The sequence below is a fragment of the Mercenaria mercenaria genome, chromosome 12 (genome assembly GCF_021730395.1).
Source record: "Mercenaria mercenaria strain notata chromosome 12, MADL_Memer_1, whole genome shotgun sequence".
Lineage (NCBI taxonomy): Eukaryota > Metazoa > Mollusca > Bivalvia > Venerida > Veneridae > Mercenaria > Mercenaria mercenaria.
This window is the reverse complement of record NC_069372.1, coordinates 54,395,936-54,420,681: the sequence shown is the minus strand read 5'-3', so window position 1 is coordinate 54,420,681 and position 24,746 is coordinate 54,395,936. Positions and strand designations below refer to the sequence as shown.

Here is a 24,746-nt window from a genome sequence, read left to right as displayed (position 1 = left end):
TGGCCCAGTCTAAAGGAAACTCAGTCCGAATGTTATGTCAATAAAATCTTATACAAGTTTGTTCTTGGGTCAAAAATAAGGTCACTAGGTCAGTTAAAGGAAAATCTTCTTAACACTCTAGAGGCCATATTTTATGTCTCATCTTCATAAAACTTTAAGTTTGTCACTGTGAAATGTGTCATGTAACTCATGTTAAAAAATTGCTGACCTGAGATCAAAGACTTTGTCATTAGGTTAAGGCAGAGAACAACTTTGTTAACACTTGAGAGACCACATTTTCTCCTTGATCTTCAAAAAAACATTATCAGAATCATTGAAAAACTTGGTTAATGTTCTACCTGATTTACATAAAACATGATCAGAATGTTTGTCTCTATGAAATCTAGGCCAAATTAAATAGTACTTGTAGATTATCTAAGGTAAGAACTAGTTCAGGTGACAGAAATGGCCAACAGGGCCTTCAGGGCCCTCTTGTTTTCATGAGTAACTAAAATTAAAGATGATTAAACAGTTGTTGCATTTAAGATTTGGGCAATATTTAGTATAGATGGGTTCATATGGGTCATGAACCCATCTATACTACACACTCATTTTGAAATATTCTCAGACAACTGAAAAGATAACACACAGAATGTGACACTGTTGTATGTAAACCTATTACATTTAAAATATTAACAAAACAAATGTTATGTACATGGTTAACAAGTTTGTTTACAGGAATATCACTTTATGCAGTGAATATCTTTTTTGGACTCCATGTGACCAGTTACTGACCAATGAGATAAGCAGAATTTTCAGGTGATAAAATAGAGAATTTAATGACCTGTGAGAAGTGATTTCATCAATGGGATATGCCCTCGGTTAATATCACTTTTTCCAGGTCAATGAAGCCTCATAATTTTCAACCTCATTTAAAGGCAATAATGTATAATGTTATATCTTTCAGCACATTACTGTAAGTACACCTGTTTTAAACTGTAGAACAGTAGCATCTCCTTTTAAAGCTGTCTGTCATTATGATTGATTTTCAGGGGATGTCACGTCACCGACTTCGCAGGGGTTTTCGGACTGGCTGAAGGAAATGTCTGGACCACGTCCTTTTAGATCTGTGGAAGAGGCTTATGCTTTTGTTAAAAGCCATGAAATAGCTACAAATAACAAATACGTTGTGGCAAAAAGTAAAGGAATAACTACACAAGGTAAACAGTCACAAGCGATGTTGTGTTATTCATAAAATATTTAAGGCCTTTGCATGCTTTATTGTCTGATATACCACATTTCAGTGTTCAGATGTGCAAGAATTAAATATCTAAGCATCTGAATGATGATTTGTGGTAAATCAGATGATTAACCACAAAAAGGCTGTGTTTATTTTGTTAACACAGTTTGTACATGCTCTTAGAAGTAAAATGATAAATATTATCCTTAACTCGATTCTTATGTGTAGTAATTAAAAAGCAGTTATGAAACAGCCAGTTGATGATATAAATGTTGTCATAATGTTCTCTAACTGGTCTATGCATCAGCCATTGTTTATCACAGAATATACAATGACTGACAACCTTCTTAGTTAAACTTAAGGAGCTAATCAAGCCATTTTAGTCAGCTTGTAAACTCTGAATGATGCCTTTGGGCAGACAGATGGATGAGTGCTCAAAGTCTTTCATTTCCATTAAATTACATGTGTTATAGTTGAAATATTGAAATTAATCAGAATACTAGTAGCTAAAATGTTTGAAAAATCTGGTTTTCGTGGAATTCATCACCTGTTAAAATATAAATGTAATAACATTAACTCAAATTTAAATCCGTAGGGGGAGAGATGGGGCTTAATACACAGCTTCAGGTCTATTACTACTTCTTTAAAATTTCTTTACCGGTGGATCAGTAATTCAATACATAGTTTCATTCGTTGCTTACATCTGTGTTTATGGTTTCCAAAGAAGAATAGTAAATAATAACTTTATGCATAATGTTTACAGGAGTGTAGTGTACAGTTAAATATGCACAGTAAAAAAAACAATGATCACTCAAAGTCACAAGGTGATGAGCAAAATGCTTGAGTTTTGCAAGCTTTGGAGTGACCCTGACAGTGAAAATATTACTTTCACTGGAGAACAGCGCCAGGGACCACATGAATTGATTGATTGGTGCTGGAGTCATCAGTGCTTAAGTGATTTTTGGTTTTTTTGCTGGAGCTGCTTAAACACAGAACTTTTGATTTAGAAACCGTCAAAGGTCTTAATGAAAATTAAACACACTTTGTCATAGAAAGCACCGGCTGATTGACTGATTTAAAAAGGACTTCCAGGTTTTTTTTTTTACTTTAAGATTTTTTTTTCAAAATGACAAAACTTCGTCATAGCTTCTACTCGATCTAAACAGCTGATAGCATGTACTGACATTCTGTTGTTTGACTGCAGAGTGCAGAGCCTAATAGGGGTAGCGGAATTCAGAGCTCTATATTTAAATCTAAACAAGACTAAGCCCTAGAACATGCATGTCTGTGATGGATCAAAGTTTTACAGAATGATGTTTTCATCTTTTCTTTATAAAGTGCTGTTATTAACAAAAAACATTTCTTCAGATTTGTCTTCATTAGAGTCATACAAAATACAGTGGGAATATGCATCTGGTATGAAGGCTGGGTCGGAAAAAGTAGATGATGGTATACCATTTATTAACCTTGGTATTGAGCTGCGAAATTGTCAATTTGGACCTCCTAGAAAGCGAAGCAAAACACAGCCTACAGAGGTACATCTCTGTTATTACTAAAATTTAAATACATTTGTCCAATATTGTCATCAACACTGGAGTCATTAAAACTATCCATGCAGCATCAAATTAGTGAAGGGCGCTTTTTCCTGTGACTTGATTATATTTCAGCTTGATCTTGGTGAAGTTTAATTGAAGCATCCTTGAGTCTGCTACCTGGAAAAACCAGTGCTTATGTATTATGAGAAGGTGTGGTCTTGATGTGCCCAGTCAGGTTAGAACCCACGACCTCAGAGTTGAGTGGCCAACACTCTAGCCACTAGGCCACTGCTTCCTTTTTAGCTCATCTGATTTTTTGAAAAAAAATGATGAGTTATTGTCATCACTTGAGCGGTTGTCGGCGTCGGCGTCTGCGCCGGCGTTGCCTGGTTAAGTTTTATGTTTAGGTCAGCTTTTCTCCTAAACTATCAAAGCTATTGCTTTGAAACTTGGAATACTTGTTCACCATCATAAGCTGACCCTGTATAGTAAGAAACATAACTCCATCTTGCTTTTTGCAAGATTTATGGCCCCTTTTGTACTTAGAAAATATCAGATTTCTTGGTTAAGTTTTATGTTTAGGTCAACTTTTCTCCTAAACTATCAAAGCTATTGCTTTGAAACTTGGAATACTTGTTCACCATCATAAGCAGACCCTGTTCATCAAGAAACATAACTCCATCTTGCTTTTTGCAAGATTTATTGCCCCTTTTGGACTTAGAAAATCAGTTTTCTTGGTTAAGTTTTATGTTTAGGTCAGCTTTTATCCTAAACTATCAAAGCTATTGCTTTAAAACTTGCAACACTTGTTCACCATCATAAGTTGACCCTGTATAGCAAGAAACATAACTCCGTCCTGCTTTTTGCAAGATTTATGGCCCCTTTTGGACTTAGAAAATATCAGATTTCTTGGTTAAGTTTTATGTTTAGGTCAACTTTTTCTCTTAAACTATCAAAGCTATTGCTTTGAAACTTGCAACACTTGTTCACCATCATAAGCAGACCCTGTACAGCAAGCAACATAACTCCATCCTGCATTTTGCAAAAATTATTGCCCCTTTTGGACTTAGAAAATCATTTTCTTGGTTGAGTATTATGTTTAAGTCAACTTTTCTCATAAACTATCAAAGCTATTGCTTTAAAACTTGTAACAGTTTTTCACCATCATAAGTGGACACTGTACATCAAGAAACATAACTCTATCCTGCTTTTTGCAAGAATGATGGCCCTTTTTAGACTTAAAAAATCATGGGTAGGACAATATTTCTATTACACAAAAAAAATCAGATGAGCGTCAGCACCCGCAAGGCGGTGCTCTTGTTTACCCTTTATAGCCAAAAGAGGTCTAGCATTATTAGCTCACATGTCACAAAGTGACAATGTGAGCTTTTGTGATCGCGCAGCGTCTGTCGTCTGTCGTCCGTGCGTGCGTAAACTTTTGCTTGTGACCACTCTAGAGGTCACATTTTTCATGGGATCTTTATGAAAGTTGGTCAGAATGTTTATCTTGATGATATCTAGGTCAAGTTCGAAACTGGGTCAACTGTGATCAAAAACTAGGTCAGTAGGTCTAAAAATAGAAAAACCTTGTGACCTCTCTAGAGGCCATACTTTTCAATGGATCTTCATGAAAGTTATTCAGAATGTTCACCTTGATGATATCTAGGTCAGGTTCGAAACTGGGTTACATGCCATCAATAACTAGGTCAGTAGGTCAAATAACAAAAAAACCTTGTGACCTCTCTAGAGGCCATATTTTTCATGGGATCTGTATGAAATTTGGTCTGAATGTTCATCTTGATCATATCTAGATCAGATTCAAAACTGGGTCAACTGCAATCAAAAACTAGGTCAGTAGGTCTAAAAATAGAAAAACCTTGTGACCTCTCTGGAGGCCATATTTTTCAATGGATCTTCATGAAAATTGGTTAGAATTTTTATCTTGATGATATCTAGGTCAGATTCAACACTGGGTCACATGGGCTCAAAAACTAGGTCACAATGTCAAATAATAGAAAAAACGACATCATACTCGGTTTAAAACTGGGTCATGTGGGGACAGGTGAGCGAATCAGGACCATCATGGTCCTCTTGTTTTATTTTGCTATCAGATGAAATTGGTGAGTTACTGCATTTAGCCATTAAGCAAATAAGTTACTTGATTTGGCTCTGTAACTTCTGCCTAAAAGCGAAATAAAAGTCAAGCCTGTGCTATAGACAGCCTCCAAATAAAAGCCACTGCTATAAAACCTGCTTATGAAGGCCACTAATATTTCCTCCTGTTAAACCATATATAGTGTAAATTTACCAGTGTGGAGAGAGTGTCTGTCAACAAAGACCATAGAGGGTGTGGACGGTAGCTTGCATTTCCACTACTGTCCATGAACAAAATCAAACCGAGCCTGCAGCATTTCCGTTTATGTCATGTTGGGTGACCTGTGGTTTTCCACTTTTTAGCTCACCTGTCACGAAGTGACAAGGTGAGCTTTTGTGATTGCGCAGTGTCCGTCGTCCGTGCGTGCGTGCGTGCGTCCATGCGTGCGTAAACTTTTCCTTGACATCTCTAGAGGTCACATTTTTCATGGGATCTTTATGAAAATGGGTCAGAATGTTCATCTTGGTAAATTCTAGGTCAAGTTCAAAACTGGGTCACGTGCCATCAAAAATTAGGTCAGTAGGTCTAAAAATAGAAAAACCTTGTGACCTCTCTAGAGGCCATAATTTTCAATGGATCTTCATGAAAATTTGTCAGAATGTTCAACTTGATGATATCTAGGTCAAGTTCGAAACTGGGTCACGTGCCTTCAAAAACTAGGTCAGTAGGTCTAAAAATAGAAAAACCTTGTGACCTCTCTAGAGGCCATATATTTCACAAGATCTTCATGAAAATTGGTCAGAACGTTCACCTTGATGATATCTAGGTAAGGTTCGAAACTGGGTCACGTGCCTTCAAAAACTAGGTCAGTAGGTCTAAAAATAGAAAAACCTTGTGACCTCTCTAAAGGCCATATTTTTCATGGGATCTGTATGAAAATTGGTCAGAATGTTCATCTTGATGATATCTAGGTCAAGTTCGAAACTGGGTCACGTGCGATCAAAAACTAGGTCAGTAGGTCTAAAAATAGAAAAACCTTGTGACCTTTCTAGAGGCCATATATTTCACAAGATCTTCATGAAAATTGGTCAGAATGTTCACCTTGATGATATCTAGGTCAAGTTCGAAACTGGGTCACGTGCCTTCAAAAACTAGGTCAGTAGGTCAAATAATAGAAAAACCTTGTGACCTTCCTAAAGGCCATATTTTTCATGGGATCTGTATCAAAGTTGGTCTGAATATTCATCTTGATGATATCTAGGTCAAGTTCGAAACTGGGTCACGTGCGGTCAAAAACTAGGTCAGTAGATCTAAAAATAGAAAAACCCTGTGACCTTTCTAGAGGCCATGTATTTCATGAAATCTTCATGAAAATTGGTCAGAATGTTCACCTTGATGATATCTAAGTCAGTTTCGAAAGTGGGTCACGTGCCTTCAAAAACTAGGTCAGTAGGTCAGATAATAGAAAAACCTTGTCACCTTTCTAGAGGCCATATTTTCCGTGGGATCTGTATGAAAGTTGGTCTGAATGTTCATCTTGATGATACCTAGGTTAAATTTGAAAGTGGGTCACGTGCCGTCAAAAACTAGGTCAGTAGGTCAAATAATAGAGAAACCTTGTGACCTCTTTAAAGGCCATATTTTTCAATGGATATTCATGAAAATTGGACTGAATGTTCATCTTGATGATATCTAGGTCAAGTTCGAAACAGGGTCATGTGCGGTCAAAAACTAGGTCAGTAGGTCTAAAAATAGAAAATCCTTGTGACCTCTCTAGAGGCCATACTTGTGAATGGATCTCTATAAAAATTGGTCAGAATGTTCATCGTGATGATATCTAGGTCAAGCTCGAAAGTGGGTCACGTGCCATCAAAAAGTAGGTCAGTAGGTCAAATAATGAAAAAACGTTGTTACCTCTCTAGAGGCCATATTTTTCATGGGATCTTTATGAAAGTTGGTCTGAATGTTTATCTTGATGATATCTAGGTCAAGTTTGAAACTGGGTCAACTGCGATCAAAAACTAGCTCAGTAGGTCTTGAAATAGAAAAACCTTGTGACCTCTCTAGAGGCCATACCCTTGAATGGATCTTCATGAAAATTGGTCAGAATGTTCACCTTGATGATATCTAGGTCAAGTTTGAAAGTGGGTCACATGCCTTAAAAAACTAGGTCAATAGGTCAAATAATAGAAAAACCTTGTGACCTTCCTAGAGACCATATTTTTCAATGGATCTTGATGAAAATTGGTCAGAATTTTTATCTTGATAATATCTAGGTCAAGTTCAAAACTGGGTCACATGAGCTCAGAAACTATATCACTATGTCAAATAATAGAAAAAACGACGTCATACTCAAAACTGGATCATGTGGGAAGAGGTGAGCGATTCAGGACCATCATGGTCCTCTTGTTTCATCTTCACAGGCAGGACTGTCTGTACTTTTGACCAAATTTTGTTCAAAATTTGTTTTGAAATCAGACTTAATTAGTTATGTAAGATGTTGCTTCAGTAGAGTCATGTGATATTGCTATATTTAGGACAGCGAGGATACAAGTAACCAGGAAGTAATGTCCGGTGCGGAGAAAAATCAGCCGACAACAGGAAGTCCAGTGAAAAAGAGAAGAGCACAGCCCTCGAAAAAGTTGAATTGCCTATCTCAAGTAAAGATAAAAAAGATCATGAAGTTTCCAGAATATGCTGTAAGAAGTTGTTCATAATTAAGTAATTACACTATATTTGCTTGTGCACCATGATAGTACCTTTGACTAGGTGGCAGTGGTAGCAGATTCAGAATCACTTGATAATTTAGTACTACTGAGTTTTGGGTCTTGAGCTAGAGAATTGTTACACACATGACTTTACTCTTCAAAGAAAACTGACAACTTCAGCAAATAGAGGTGGAGAGCAAATGAAAAGACATGTTGTCTTCTTTCAAATCTGAAGGGATTGTCTCCCCTGGTGATCAAACTTGTGACTGTGCAATTCATAGTCTTCATATGCTCTACATGAAAGCATTTGAATTTATTTTAAGTCAGCTAGAGAATGTTATCTTCTGATGGAGAAGAGAAACAGGTCATAAAAACTTCAAATGGAAAACATTAGATAAATAACTTAGTAGTAATAACTTTGTCTCACGGCTTTACCTCTGTGTATGAAGGCCACCTTCAATAAATATCTACAGTTATATTACCTGCCAAGGTTGCCATTGTCTCTGATTTTTAGTTCACCTGTGCACAGAATGCTCAAGATGAGCTTTTCATTTCACTTAGGGTCCATGGTTTGTCAGCAACTGTTCATATAATATCACCTCTTGAACCAGTCACCCAATTTCAGCCTAACCTCACAGGAATGGTCAATAGGTAGCCCCTTACAAAGCTGTACAAAGATTTTTTTCTTTGCAGAACTCTGGTTGCCAGAGCATTAGAAAGGAAAAACTTTCAGAATCTCCCTAGTGTAATCTACTGCATTAATCTGCAATAATTGCACACATTTGTTACATGGTTTACCCACTACCAAGAGTACAAATTATTCTGTCAGAAAATATGGCCGAAACATGAGTATCTCTTTTGATTTCAGTATAATTTCAAGTTTTATTTTTGCATTTGATCTAGACTTTTGACAATATGTATATTATAATAGTGGAAATTTAAAAGAAAATTAATTCTTGTCAGAGACTGCTTGCCTGATTATAAAATAATATAACACAGGTGGTCCTTCAGTAACTTGTCTTAACATGATTAAGTAACGTCATACATGGTTCTATGAAAAAATACAAATTGAAACAATTTCAACAAAACATTTATTGAGCATCCTTGCACCAGTCATATTCAGTGTTTTTAGTTTATGAAAAAACATGGCCAAGAGAGATGAAAATAAAAATCCTAAAGTGCTTGTCCAAAATAATTTCACACCAATCTTGCTTTGGATAATTATTAACTAGGACTGTTTAAATTGTCTTTAATGTTAAAAAACATAGCCACCAGAGGCCATGGTCACTTAATTTGTTTTTGTATATATAATGCAAACTTTAAAAATCTTCAGGGAAATTAATCAGCATTATCATGTCAGCCATTTTGAAGTGTGTGTTAAATGTTTCCTATTCCCAGAGCACATGATCTTAACCCTTAGCCTGCTGGTGGCAAGTGATTCTGCCTTTGCGACCAGTGCGGACCAAGATCAGCCTTCACATCCGTGCAGTTTGATCATGGTCTGCACTGTTTGCCATTCAGTCAGTATCTTTTTGGTACATGTACATTTAACAGTTAATGGTACTGTCCAAATTGAAAGATGGACAAGTTCATTTATCAGGGTAAGGGTTAATAGACAGAGCAATGAGACATTTGATGACTAGTGAGTTTCTCTAATAAAACAGTTTATTGTAATTATAATGTTATCAGGTTAAAAGTAAATTCATTCCTGTTGAAAATTATTCCATATTTGAGCCGCACCATGAGAAAACCAACATAGCGCATTTGCGACCAGCATGGATCCAGACAGGCTTGCACATCCGCGCAATCTAGTCAGGATCCGTGCTGTTCGCTAACAGTTTCTCCAATTGCAATAGGCTTTGAAAGGGTAGAGCATGGATCCTGACCAGACTTCGTGGATGCGCAGGCTGGTCTTGATTCATTCTGGTTGCAAACGCACTATGTTGGTTTTCTCATGGTGCAGCTCATTTGTGTTTTAATTTCTTTTGCAGGTTGAAGTTGGTAAGGAATACCCTAGTAATTTCAAAAGTGAGTTAGGTAAACAGTTGAAGGCAAACTTCAGTGAAGACACAAAGAGATATATCCTTGTTTATGTTCATATTGACAACGACCATAATCATGAAACCACACCAATAGAGGAGCAACATAAACACAAGAAAATTGTCCATGTTGTTGATAAAGGATGTACCAGGCTATCGGGGGTAAGAATGTTGAAAAGAATTTGTTGTTGTCAAAAAAAAAAAGTTTTTATCCAGATGGGATAATCCAGCAGGGATTGGGATTTCAGTCTGTGGAAGGGTGTGTGTTCTTTATTATGATTTGACAGAGGACAGTGTGTCTGAAGTCATTTGTTCTCCACAGCTCATTCATATAGATAAGTGAACTAGTCAGTACTAGTTCAGAATTCACTGATTAAGTTAACTGGCAACTGTTGCGTAACAGAAAACCTGTTGAAAGAAGGTGCTAAACCAAGTAAAAAAAGCCTTGAGCATTTTATTGAAGCTGTCGGTGTATCATTCTACCAAAAATAAACAAAAAGTAATTGAGCCGTGTCATGAGAAAACCAACATAGTGGGTTTGCGACCAGCATGGATCCTGACCAGACTGCGCATCAGAGCCTATAGCAATTAGAGAAACTGTTAGCGAACAGCATGGATCCTGACCAAACTGCGCAGATGCGCAGGCTGGTCTGGATCCATGCTGGTCGCAAACCCACTATGTTGGTTTTCTCATGGCACGGCTTAATTGCTTTTTCAGAGAAACTATGCTATAACTTTAAGCGGTAATATGACTGCAGAGGTTATACTGTCATTTTATTTTGCCAGGATTCCACAATGTCATGTATACACAGGTCTTACTCAACCTACATAAATGATAACACTTAGAACATTCCTACTTCAGTATTAAACAAGAACTCATCATTTATTTATGTTATAGTAGTTTCACAGGTAGAACAGCCAAAAAGTTTAAGGTTGACTTTCTCAAAATGAACTTTAAAATTGTGTAACTGTAAGAACTCTTTTAACTTTTGAACTGAGGTGATGGAAATTTCTGTCACTATGGCTATACAAAGACCAATTCTTCACAATGTATTGTTTGCCATATTAAAAGTAATATGAACTTAAACATAATTTGCCATTTGCTTTAAATAGAGCAAGATATTTTATAAAATTTAAAAATTTGTTTCAATTGTATAATAGGTTGCTGTGCCAAATATTGTTCCAAAAAGAGGACCTTTGCTTAAAAAATGGGCAAGTTTGAAGGGTAAAAATTTGATGGACTTGGCAATGCAGTTTAAGACAACGTTTGTGCTGCCAGCACCGCTTGCTCAAGCAAAGCCAGACCAGAAACTGGAGAATATGGGTGACCAGGAACTATTGTCATTGTACCATGACATTACTGGGGAGATGCCAAACAATATGTTCTCCATTGCAAACAAAGAATTTACAACCTTAAATCTCAGGCTCTTACTCCATCTATGTATAATGTTTGCTAATGCTGCCTGTGATGCCAGCAGACAGTCACAGGTAAAGTGTTTTTACAGTGCATATATTATGTTTATATTTTTAGCTCACCTGTCACAAAGTGACAAGGTGAGCTTTTGTGATCGCGCGGTGTCTGTCGTCCGTCGTCCGTCCGTCAGTCCGTGCGTGCGTGCGTCCGTAAACTTTTGCTTGTGACCACTCTAGAGGTCACATTTTTCATGGGATCTTTATGAAATTTGGTCAGAATGTTCATCTTGATGATATCTAGGTCAAGTTCGAAACTGGGTCACATGCCATCAAAAACTAGGTCAGTAGATCTAAAAATAGAAAAACCTTGTGACCTCTCTAGAGGCCATATATTTCAAAAGATCTTCATGAAAATTGGTCAGAATGTTCACCTTGATGATATCTAGGTCAAGTTCGAAACTGGGTCACGTGCCTTCAAAAACTAGGTCAGTAGGTCTAAAAATAGAAAAACCTTGTGACCTCTCTAGAGGACATATATTTCACAAGATCTTCATGAAAATTGGTCAGAATGTTCATCTTGATGATATCTAGGTCGAGTTCGAAACTGGGTCACGTGCCATTAAAAACTAGGTCAGTAGGTCTAAAAATAGAAAAACCTTGTGACCTCTCTAGAGGCCATATATTTCACAAGATCTTCATGAAAATTGGTCAGAATGTTTACCTTGATGATATCTAGGTCAAGTTCGAAGCTGGGTCACCTGCCTTCAAAAACTAGGTCAGTAGGCCTAAAAATAGAAAAACCTTGTGACCTCTCAAGAGGCCATATATTTCAAAAGATCTTCATGAAAATTGGTCAGAACGTTCACCTTGATGATATCTAGGTCAAGTTCGAAACTGGGTCACGTGCCATCTAAAACTAGGTCAGTAGGTCAAATAATAGAAAAACCTTGTGACCTCTCTAAAGGCCATATTTTTCATGGGATCTGTATGAAAGTTGGTCTGAATGTTCATCTTGATGATGTCTAAGTCAAGTTCGAAACTGGGTCACGTGCGGTCAAAAACTGGGTTAGTAGGTCTAAAAATAGAAAAACCTTGTGACCTCTCTAGAGGCCATATATTTTATGAGATCTTCATGAAAATTGGTCAGAATGTTCACCTTGATGATATCTAGGTCAAGTTCGAAAGTGGGTCACGTGCCATCAAAAACTAGGTCAGTAGGTCAAATAATAGAAAAACCTTGTGACCTCTCTAGAGGCCATATTTTTCATGGGATCTGTATGAAAGTTGGTCTGAATGTTCATCTTGATGATATCTAGGTCAAGTTCGAAAGTGGGTCACGAGCCTTCAAAACTAGGTCAGTAGGTCAAATAATAGAAAAACCTTGTGACCTCTCTAAAGGCAATATTTTTCATGGGATCTGTATGAAAATTGGTCTGAATGTTCATCTTGATGATATCTAGATCAAGTTGGAAACAGGGTCATGTGCGGTCAAAAACTAGGTTAGTAGGTCTAAAAATAGAAAAACCTTGTGACCTTTCTAGAGGCCATACTTGTGAATGGATCTCCATAAAAATTGGTCAGAATGTCCATCTTGATGATATCTAGGTCAAGTTTGAAACTGGGTCACTTGCCTTAAAAAATTAGGTCAGTAGGTCAAATAATAAAAAAAACCTTGCGACCTCTCTAGAGGCCATACTTTTCATGGGATCTGTATGAAAGTTGGTCTGAATGTTCATCTTGATGATATCTAGGTCAGGTTTGAAACTGGGTCAACTGCGGTCAAAAACTAGGTCAGTAGGTCTAAAATTATTAAAATCTTTTGACCTCTCTAGAGGCCATATTTTTCAATAGATCTTCATGAAAATTGATCTGAATGTTCACCTTGATGATATCTAGGTCAGTTTCGAAACTGGGTCACCTGCGGTCAAAAACTAGGCCAGTAGGTATAAAAATAGAAAAACCTTGTGACCTCTCTAGAGGCCATATTTTTCATGAGATCTTCATGAAAATTAGTGAGAATGTTCACCTTGATGATATCTAGGTAAAGTTCAAAACAGGGTCACGTACCTTCGAAAACTAGGTCAATAGGTCAAATAATAGAAAAACCTTGTGACCTCTCTAGAGACCATATTTTTCAATGGATCTTCATGAAAATTGGTCAGAATTTTTATCTTGATAATATCTAGGTCAGTTTCAAAACTGGGTCACATGAGCTCAAAAGCTAGGTCACTATGTCAAATAATAGAAAAAACGACTTCATACTCAAAACTGGGTCATGTGGGAAGAGGTGAGCGATTCAGGACCATCATGGTCCTCTTGTTCTTTTTTTCACAACAGTTTTTACAACACACGCAACACATTAAGCCATATGGCAGCTTTCCAGCATTAATTGTGGAATATACCCGTAGGTGCCTCTAAGTACATTGTTTCAGGCATAAACAGGCAACCAGATATAACCGCTAACTTCCTGCAAGTTACAAAAAAATTCTTCATCCTGATTTTTTGTTCTAACCCACAGGAGTGCCTGGAAATTAAGTGACTCAGATACAGATAGTTACCTCTCACGAACAGACATAATCAAATTGTGTCTGCTTTTGTTTTGCTTAATCGAGGTGTAAGCTTCCAAAGGATGTCCTTATATATTTTAGTGACTATCACAACAGCCACCTTAAGTAGTATGTGGCATCTGTAAAAAATCTCCCTGCACTTGAACTCCGTATTGTTATATTTTCTGGTCATTTGGGATCAAAGAAATTGACTAGAATACAAGGGTTGTTAAAACATATTGTAGACTTTTGCTGTCAAAAGCTGCCTTTCGTGTATAGTGTATTATGAGATGTATGATTGTAATTCGCAGTCTTTGTGTAATTTTTTGGTCATATAGTTTTTGTAACATTTTTGTTGACATGCCAAACGTGTAGAACATTTTAATTACTATGGACTAGGTATGTGTAGCTTGTGCAGTATTTTTTTCATCTTTCATGATTTGAATTTGACCGCTAATGTTCGCCCTAATAGTCCACTTGATTACCTGAAAAAAACAAAACGTCAAAGTGCAGCACTACATCCAGTTGACATACACTGAAAGTATGGTGTCATTCCGATGTTGGAAACGGAAATAAACAATGAAATAAAGACCAACTGCTCATGGTGTGCACCCAGTCTGAGATGCTTGACATAAGTGTTCAGTTAATACTGTTTTAATTCAGTATTTAAACCAAACAACTTCTTATGACTTAGATATTGTTTATTAAGGTAAATAAAAGACATACACAAATATTAACTTATGGTAACTTAATGAAAGCATCTAGATGAGGTCATGATGTTTACGTTGTTGAAATTAATATGAACACTGTGCGCCGGGTTAGGGTAAGTGACTTTCTTTGTTTGGTGGAAAATTTCTTCTATTTGAGTAGTTGGCAGTTTTTATTTTGTTTTCAGGTACATCCAAGTGTAAGGATTAAAGGAACAGAAAGTAACTTCACTCCAGTCCAGTGTTTAGAAATAGACTGTGCAATAGTAGATCCTCACATGCATTGTCCGTTTTGTGCAAAAACAGACTCGTACACAGATCCAAGTCTACTGAAAACACACTACACAAATAGACATGTGAATAAAGCGATTGAATTTGCTGGTATTGTATTTTGTTTTTCCCCTGTAACTGATACTGTTAGTTTGTTATTTAGTATAGGGGACTAATTTCATTTGAGGTTGAATTTGTCAGAAAATCTTGTTTCAGAGGAAAATAATGTTTGCTTCATCTTAAAAGTTAAAATCAACAAATTTTTGTTGCCCTATGTAAAATCATTTGACTTTCGTATTGTGGTTTTGGTCTAGACTCCTTTTACTTGGGATATAATTTTGTGGATTTCAACTTTTGAAGATAAAGTGAATGGAAAGTTCATTTGTTCATTTGAATTTAATGTCATGCATCAACTAAATGTAGAAATCCATGAAAGTTAGTCCCACATGAATAATACTGATTTCACCAGTTTATATGAAAATCATGAACTCTATGCTAAAGTATTTAATGATTTTACAATATTTACATTTTACAATGCTGCAAGGCTTGGGGACCAGTCTGAGAATTCTAGCATATGATTGGTCAGTTCTTAACATTAACTAAAAACTGGTAAATTACAGTAATGAAGTCTGAGTCATCTCTCCGACCTGTTGTATAAGGTCTTTGTCAGGTAAAGGTGCTTTGCACATGCTCCCAGTGTCTCCTAAAAGATTCTCCATATGATATGAAGGGTAAAAGTGCTGAAAACATACTATTTTAACAAGAGATACAGGTTATTTTCATATAGTTTATCCATCATGTTTTTAGCTCACCTGTCACAAAGTGACAAGGTGAGCTTTTGTGATCGCGCGGTGTCCGTCGTCCTGTCAGTGCGCCCGTGCATGCGTCCGTAAACTTTTGCTTGTGACCACTCTAGAGGTCACATTTTTCATGGGATCTTTATGAAAGTTGGTCAGAATGTTCATCTTGATGATATCTAGGTCAAGTTCGAAACTGGGTCACATGCCATCAAAAACTAGGTCAGTAGGTCTAAAAATAGAAAAACCTTGTGACCTCTCTAGAGGCCATATATTTCACAAGATCTTCATGAAAATTGGTCAGAATGTTCACCTTGATGATATCTAGGTCAAGTTCGAAACTGGGTCACGTGTTATCAAAAACTAGGTCAGTAGGTCTAAAAATAGAAAAACCTTGTGACCTCTATAGAGGCCATATATATTGCACAAGATCTTCATGAAAATTGGTCAGAATGTTCACCTTGATGATATCTAGGTCAAGTTCGAAACTGGGTCACGTGTTATCAAAAACTAGGTCAGTAGGTCTAAAAATAGAAAAACCTTGTGACCTCTATAGAGGCCATATATATTGCACAAGATCTTCATGAAAATTGGTCAGAACGTTCACCTTGATGATATCTAGGTCAAGTTTGAAACTGGGTCACGTGCCATTTAAAACTAGGTCAGTAGGTCAAATAATAGAAAAACCTTGTGACCTCTCTAAAGGCCATATTTTTCATGGGATCTGTATGAAAGTTGGTCTGAATGTTCATCTTGATGATATCTAGGTCAAGTTCGAAACTGGGTCACTTGCGGTCAAAAACTAGGTCAGTAGGTCTAAAAATAGAAAAACCTTGTGACCTCTCTAAAGGCCATATTTTTCATGGGATCTGTATGAAAGTTGGTCTGAATGTTCATCTTTATGATATCTAGGTCAGGTTCAAAACTGGGTCACATGAGCTGAAAAACTAGGTCACTATGTCAAATAATAGAGAGAAAAAACGACGTCATACTCAGTTCAAAACTGGATCATGTTGGGACAGGTGAGCGATTCAGGACCATCATGGTCCTCTTGTTTACCAGAGTTGACCCACAGTCTGTCAGTCTACAAAGTTGGATTATGTGATAACTTTTAACAGTACAAAATATTTTTTCATGAAACTTGATGTAGGGATATATGGCAATTTCATGTTCTTTTATTTTGCTGTGGTTAAAAAAATGTGGTTGCTGTGACAACAAATTTTAAATGTACAACAAAAATGGCAGTTTGGGATCCTGAAATACATAAAGATTAAAATATTTTTTTTTAGCTCACCTGTCACATAGTGACAAGGTGAACTTTTGTGATCGCGCAGCGTCCGTCGTCCGTGCGTAAACTTTTGCTTGTGACCACTCTAGAGGTCACATTTTTCGTGGGATCTTTATGAAAGTTGGTGAGAATGTTCATCTTGATGATATCTAGGTTAAATTCGAAACTGGGTCACATGCGGTCAAAAACTAGGTCAGTAGGTCAAATAATAGAAAATCCTTGTGACCTCTCTAGAGGTCATATTTTTCATTGGATCTGCATGAAAATTGGTCAGAATGTTCATCTTGATGATATCTAGGTCAAGTTCGAAACTGGGTCACGTCCGGTCCAAAACTAAGTCAGTAGGTCAAATAATAGAAAATCCTTGTGGCCTCTCTAGAGGTCATATTTTTCATGGGATCTGTATGAAAATTGGTCAGAATGTTCATCTTGATGATATCTAGGTCAGGTTCGAAACTGGGTCACGTCTTGTCCAAAACTAGGTCAGTAGGTCAAATGATAGAAAAACCTTGTGACTGTAGAGGCCATATTTTTCATGGGCATGAAAATTGGTCAGAATGTTCATCTTGATAATATCTAGGTCAAGTTCGAAACTGGGTCACATGCGGTCAAAAACTAGGTCAGTAGGTCAAATAATAGAAAAACCTTGTGACCACTCTAGAGGCCATATTTTTCATGGGATCTGTATGAAAGTTGGTCTGAATGTTCATCTTGATGATATCTAGGTCAAGTTTGAAACTGGGTCAACTGCGGTTAAAAACTAGGTCTAAACATAGAAAAACCTTTTGACCTCTCTACAGGCCATATTTTTCATGAGATCTTCATGAAAATTGGTGAAAATGTTCACCTTGATGATATCTAGGTCAAGTTTAAAACTGGGTCATTATGTCAAATAATAGAAAAACCTTTTGACCTCTCTAGAGGCCATATTTTTCAATGGATCTTCATGAAAATTGGTCAGAATTTTTATCTTGATGATATCTAGGTCAGGTTCAGAACTAGGTCACATGAGCTCATAAACTAGGTCACTATGTCAGATAATAGAAAAAACGACGTCATACTCAGTTCATGTGGGGACAGGTGAGAGATTCAGGACCATCATGGTCCTCTTGTATAAAACTTGATACATGAATAGATGACAATATGGAGAGTATGCACATCTTTTTGCTCAGTTACTACGCGACAAATGTGGTTGCCATGGCAATGAATAGCCAAAAAATATCCATAAAGTTTATTCTAACATTATTCTAAGACTAGTTTTTGCCATCACCGGTAAAAACACCAGAAACTTATTTTCAGTATGTAAGAATCATTTTAGTGATATATTTTATATAGAGACAGTTGCAAGCTAAAATTTATATTTCTTTTCACAGGTTTAAGAATACTGCGCTGTTATGATATCTGTGAGGTTGCTGGGAAAAACAAGGGCTGTAAAACTTTCAAGGGAGGTCACTGGCACTGCTATAAATGTCCAAACGGTTTAGACAAACGTAACAGCGTCTATGCTCACTATCAGTCACACTTGAAGAATTACGAGTCCAGCTTTCAGATTCAAGTGGCACAGGTAAAAATATTTCTGGAATTATCAGTTCAAATATGTTTTATACCTTAATATCAGATCTGACTGTACTAACCGCCTCAGTTGCCTGACATAAAAAATGGTACTAGCAGCTTCCTCGCTTGGCGTTCAGCATTAAGGGGATGGTCAGCCCGGTGTCAGTATTATGTGACTGGGTGGGGTATCATGCCACATGTCTGCGGCGTGATATGTGATATTCCATTGAGGCAGCAATGTAAAGTTGGGCATTGTGCTCACTGCTACAAGTAGGCACCGTGGTTGATATGACTGAAAAATTGTTGAGAAAGACATTAAACCCGAACACACATACACACACACACTAATTTTCTTTTTTTGTCAAGTCTGTTTGCGGAAGCAAAGACATAGTTGTCTGAATGGCTGTTTGGTGTATGAATGTGCATGTGTCCGTGCATCTGTCCGGTTTAATGTTTAACTTAATGAGACAGACTATCTCAAAGGTCAAGGCACAGTTAGGGATCAAAGGGTGGGCTCGACATCTTGCCCGTGGGTATCTAGTATTGAATGTACAGAAGCATGGCTGTTATATGTCCATTTGATTGTACATGTATATATATTAAGAAATGTTCTATATGAAACATGTATAGTTTATTGTTAGTATAACTGGCTATTTCATTTATACTGTTGATCATTTATTTACAGGATGTGAATCCATCAATGTGTGGTTTTACTGTACCTCATGAAATTGATGTTTCCCACGTTCCCTGGGAGTCATATAACACTTCAGCCAGTTTAAACACTGTCTCTACAACAAGTAGGTACAGGTACAGTACTGTGGAGAATTGAGATACTGTAAAATCATTTAATTTTGTGGGCATGTTATTTTGTGATTTGATAAAATAGTTATTTCTTTATGATTTTGGATTTTGTGGATATCATTTTTCACAAACTAAATGGGTATGAATTGTCAGTGGGGTTCAGTTTTGGCGATTGATGAAATCCACAAAAATTAGCACTCCACAAATGTTTACACTTTACAGTAATATTGATCCATACTTAGAGTTTTGTAAGCTCATCTGAGCACAAAGTCCTTGGGGTGAGATATTGTGATAACTCCGTCATCTGTCCTTCCACACTTTTCTTCAAACAACATCTCCTCTAAAACCATGTGGTAGAAGTTGATGAAACTTGGCCTGGATATTCCTCAGGTAACCTCCTACATACTTTTCAAGTTATTTGTATCAAGATGTGATTCTGAAGTACATATTAACTGATTACTAATGGGCAATTTCATCAGGAAAATTTCGTAATTTCATTAAATGAATTGTTTTCTCAACATTTAATTAGTAAACTCATTTTAAACACAAATTGTTTACTGCACTTTATAAAAAAAGTACAAAAGTCACAGTTTTCTCCCTTGGCCAACAATAGTAAGAGGATATAGAATTGGCCAGTCTGTTGTCAGTATAATGAAGCTGGGTGGGGAGTTTTTTCAGGTGTCTGTAAGTGTGATAGTTCAGTGAGACAATTCTACAAAGTTGGGCATTGTGCTCACTGCTCAAAGTAAACATGGACATTAAATTACAGATAAAATGTTAAAAAGTAGGCTAAACCAGTTTCATTTTACAAAATTTAACATCAGTATAACATCAATAAGTAATATATTTTCACTTTATTGCCTTTTGCAGCTAGGCCAAATAGTTGTAGTAGTTCATTGAAAAGAAGTTATGCAGATACCAGTCTTGGAGGTTTGGAAACCATTGACCATACAGCCATGTATGTGCAGGATGATGGTATAGGAAATGTTACTTCAACTTATAATGCTCAGGTTAGCTTTGATTGCTTCGAAAAGGTCATGCTTCATGCACATGCTGATTTGTTGTTCAGGCCATATATCAAAAATGGTTTCAGGTCCTTTGACCTGCAGCTGTTATATGTATCAGATGATTGTACATGATCAGTATATGAACCCTATTTTCTTTTGTGTCTCTGGGTAAAAGTTACTTAAAAACTAAAAAATAGTTTCTGACCAATAGCTTTAGAAGGATTAGGCATACAGGTAACAAACTTTATATCATTGTTGCTCAAACTTAGTACATGATCCATACTGACTTTGGGGATAGAATATCAAAGATCAAGGTCACTTTGCTCTTTGTTTGAAAATTGTTTATAATAAATAATTGGAGATCATATCAGCCTACAGGAATACAATTTTATATGTTTATAGCTCTTTGCCAAGAGATGAGCCCCTTTTGAGATTGGGTTTATCTTGTCAAAGGGCAAGGTCATTGCTAGCATTTAGTACACAAACCCCATTGTTTTTGAAGTTAGAGGGTCAAAGATGATGGTCTGGATTACATTTAATTAAATGAAACATTAAGATTCCTAAGAAAATTTATAGGCTATTGTCTATTTTATTGTCATGAAAGAAGTATGTTTGAAGAAAAAGCTGATGTTCAAATTTTTGAATGCAGTGCACAATATAATTCTGTGACCGCTCGATGTCTGTTGTGAGTCATTTATCAACAATTTCTAAAAAAAATCTTCTTTTTCAAAACCATTGGGCAGATTTACACCAAACTTCACAGGAATGATCCTTGGGTGGCCCCCTTTCAAAATTGCACAAAGAATTGAAATCCATGCAGAACTCTGGTTGCCATGGCAACCAAAAGGAAAAACTTTAAAATCTTGTCCAGCCGCAAGGCGTAGAGCAAAGATATTTGGCATGTGACATCCTGAATGAGTTTTTGTAATTGTGGTCAGATTAACTAAACTGTATTCCATTACTAACATGTCGTCTGCAAGTAACTAACAGTTTTTATTCTTTATGTGTGGAAACCATACAGCTAGCATATGGAAGGTTGGTGGTTCTATCACGGTGCTCACCCATGCTTGAAAAATGCCCACTGGGGCACATGGTTGTTCAAAAGCTGGAGAAAGACATTGTGTTGGTGTAACTCTAAACTGATAAAAAACAAAGCAAAATCTATGATCACGAAGAACAATGGAATGTTTCTATCTTTTAATTTATTTAACAGAAAAGAACATACATGTATGTTTGCTACTTAGTAATAAACATTTTTCAATTTCTACAGGAAATACCTACCACTGGAAATGAAACGTACGTTATAACAGTTCCCGACAGTGCTGAACTAGCTGAGTTGAAAGCTAGAGTCCAGGAACTTGAGATGAGCTGTAAAGAACTTGAAAAACAAAAGGCAGTTCAAAAATCTCATATTGAATTGTTACAGAAAAGGGTTAGCCGCATTTCAGTAATTTTTCCAATTTTAATTCTAAGATAAAATATGTAAAGTGCAAGCAATTTACTTGAGGGCATTGTTATGCTTCAAAGGAAATGAATTTATCATTGCTCAATTTATAATAAATACACCTTTTTACATGCTTTTAAGACGGTCCCATGGCTCTTGTAGATGTTAAGATGCTAAATAAGATGTATTGCTGTTATTCTTATGTAAAATTCATACATATTTTTACTGGTAACTGTGTTATTTCTTCTTATACCATGCTCCTTGTTCCTTAAACGGCAATAACTACGGGAAACCTCATGCACTCTTGTTGAATTGAACAAAAAAATTGTCAATAATAGGGCTCTGGTTTGTACTTTTAATAGTAAAATAGTCGTTGACTTGAAACTATTCGCCCCTCATCGATGTGGGTTCGAAACCTCATTTGGGGCGTAGAATTCTTCACGTGAGGAAGCCATCCAGCTGGCTTACGGAAGGTCGGTGGTTCTACCCAGGTGCCCGCTCGTGATGGAATAGTGCACGGAGGGGCACCTGGGGTCTTCCTCCACCATTAAAGCTGGAAAGTCGCCATATGACCTAAAATTGTGTCGGTGCGACGTTAAACCCAACAAAATAAATAAATAAATAAATAAATAGTAAAATAGTCTGTGCATTTTTTCTTCCTTGTTAATACAAGAATGTAAAATGTTTAAATTTGTAATGAGATGTAAGCTACTTGATAGTTACTAAGTTATTCACCCTTTATTTTCTGTCTTATTAACATATCTAGTTGAAAAAAACATAAATATTGTTCTGAAATAAATTTGTACTAAATTGTTGATTAATAAGTGTAGAAAAAAACAACAGAATAACAGACAACCTTTTTCTGTACTTTAGGATGCTGACCAGACTAAATTAGTACAGGAATTAAAGTTGGAAAAGCAAAACCTTGTTGCTGAACTTGATACACAGAAATCAGAAATAGAAAAACTTAAATCAACACAGAAAACATTATGCCAGTCTGCAGAGAAAAATCTATGCAGTTCATCTAAAAATTATGAAAATAAATCACAAAAGACTGGAGGCTTTGAACAAGTTCCTAGGGATGTAGATGTATCTTTAAATAAAGCAAAAGAACTGGAAAAGAGCCTAAAGAATCATGGGAAAGATACACCTGTTCCTGGACATAGCTATGGAACTAGACGGGCTACAAGGAAATTCTCAACTAGAAAGTCTAGTGATCACACATACATAAATGAAAATTTAAGCAAACACAATAGATTGACTTTGACTGGTTCTCAGACACATAGGAAAATTTCTGCAGACTCTAGAACCAGTCAGCCAACAACAATGGAAGAGATGTGCAATCAGTTATCTAGCATGCGAGAGGAGATTGAGCTGCTGAAGCAGACGTCACTTGGTGGCAGTGCTATTGACATACAGCATGTATCTAAGCAACCACTGGAAGCCCAGAGCAGTAAACTTGATCTAAGTGTATATAACTCAATACCTACTGGAAACTCTCATGACAGTTCTAGTGCTTCATTTGCTGTTCCTTCAAATTCTCACATTGCTCAAAATATGCAAAACTATGACGAAAATATGACTACTTTACACAATACAAGTATTGACAACAATTTAAAAAACTCTTCATGTGCAGTTTCTGTGAGCGGAAATGATGGAACTGATGTACCTGGTTCCCTTACATCTGTGAGAACAGGCTGGGCCTCTGGTAGAGCAGCGGGGAATGTGGATGACCTATGTGCTGCAGCAAGAATTTTAGAGAGTTCATTGCCTTCAGATTGTTGATTTTTGAAGGAAATTTGAAACAATATTTAAGTAGGGGATATCGCCTATTTTTTGACCGATGTACTATAGACATGCAAATTTTCTCACCTATACCTTATTTATAGTCAAAAATCACATTTCCATAATATGTCAGCTACTGTGAATTTTTTGTGGCGTTATATGTTTTGTATAATAGTACTATATCTGGATAACAAAATGTTTTACAGAATTGCAATATATGACAGTGCTGCTGAAAAGAATGATTTTTAGGTTGAAAAAGATTTTTTGATGCTATGCAGTGATTTTGCATCATCGCATACTAGAGGCCTACCATGGTTCTGTGGTTGAACCCCCAGCACATTTTGACAGTATTTTTAGTTTGTTTATATGGCAGGTTAAAGGTGTAAACCAATAAACATTGGGAACGGTGGTCTAGTAGTTAAGGTGTTGGCCGCTCTATCTGGGGGTCATGCACACTTCTTCACATAAGACACCAGTACTGGTTTTCCCAGGAAGCTGATGGAGATGGGTTCAAATAAGCTTAAAACTTTCATCACAGTTGAGCTAAAATGAACTGGTATAAACTAATTAACTACTTTTTGCGACAGATCTCCACAAACCTCAAAATTGTCTGTGAAAAGAATGACTGCATCATTTTCAGTATTGACACTGAATAATTTTATTTCCTTGAGGTGAATTTCGAAGTGTCGAATCAGAGGAGAACATCTTAACAATTATTTCATAACGTATTTGTTAATTTTTAACTAGTATTTTGCTTAGATGTTGCTTGAAATTTCAATTTAGCAGATTGAATGTAGGAAAATGTTGATTGGCTGAAACCTCACTGGGTAGTAAAGAGGATTGTGTATGCTCAAAAGATATACAATTAAAGAAATATATCAAAAATTCATCCAGGGGGACTGTGACAAACTTCCTGATAGATGAGAAAGTGGTTTTTGTGCCAAGGCATTTTTAAAAGGAAAAATTTGGTATTTTTCAAAAACTATTTCTAGAACTGTGTTTTCTTTTAGAGTTGTGTTAAATGAGAGACCAAGTGAATTTACAGACATCCTTCACTAAAATATTTTATCTTAAGATATTTACTTCAAATGTATAAAACCCTCATCAAATGTATTTAACTTTACTAAATTTTAAAATTAAATAAACACAAAGAGTTACATTCATACTTAAATGCCATGCAGTAACAGTTGATTTTTAAAAAAACAGCCAGTTTTTTTTTTAGTTCATATTTATACTGTGTTTACAGTGTGTACTATTTTAAACATTATACATAGTACTGTTGAGAACATAAACTTACATAGTACTGTTGAGAACATAGACTTGTTAATTTTATGTTTTATACAAACTATATGAAGTAATTATTCTTTGAAATTCGGATCTAATATATCTTTAATTGTCATAGTACATTTGTTTTAGGAAGCAATGGCATTATTTGTAATGCTGTGGGCATGTCTAAGTTAAGAGTTACTTAAATACAGTCGAAACTCGGTATCTCAAACTTGCTTAGCTCGAAATTACGCTTAATTCGAAGGAATTTT

The 24,746-nt window shown here is 36.3% G+C and overlaps 1 protein-coding gene across 1 annotated transcript in view; it reads left to right on the top strand.

The window, feature by feature from the left end:
* The window catches only part of LOC123534180 (uncharacterized), a 29,808-nt gene extending 5,285 nt beyond the window's left edge, over window positions 1-24,523 (top strand). Inside the window, exons 2-12 of the mRNA XM_045316292.2 lie at window positions 1,032-1,199; window positions 2,588-2,754; window positions 7,387-7,548; window positions 9,549-9,758; window positions 10,758-11,084; window positions 14,451-14,643; window positions 17,991-18,181; window positions 18,857-18,968; window positions 19,843-19,982; window positions 21,250-21,411; window positions 22,297-24,523. Coding sequence (XP_045172227.2) covers window positions 1,082-1,199; window positions 2,588-2,754; window positions 7,387-7,548; window positions 9,549-9,758; window positions 10,758-11,084; window positions 14,451-14,643; window positions 17,991-18,181; window positions 18,857-18,968; window positions 19,843-19,982; window positions 21,250-21,411; window positions 22,297-23,208 — 2,694 coding nt within the window. The 5' untranslated portion in view covers window positions 1,032-1,081 and the 3' untranslated portion in view covers window positions 23,209-24,523. The remainder of the gene's footprint in view (window positions 1-1,031; window positions 1,200-2,587; window positions 2,755-7,386; window positions 7,549-9,548; window positions 9,759-10,757; window positions 11,085-14,450; window positions 14,644-17,990; window positions 18,182-18,856; window positions 18,969-19,842; window positions 19,983-21,249; window positions 21,412-22,296) is intronic.
* Window positions 24,524-24,746: the final 223 nt, after the last annotated feature.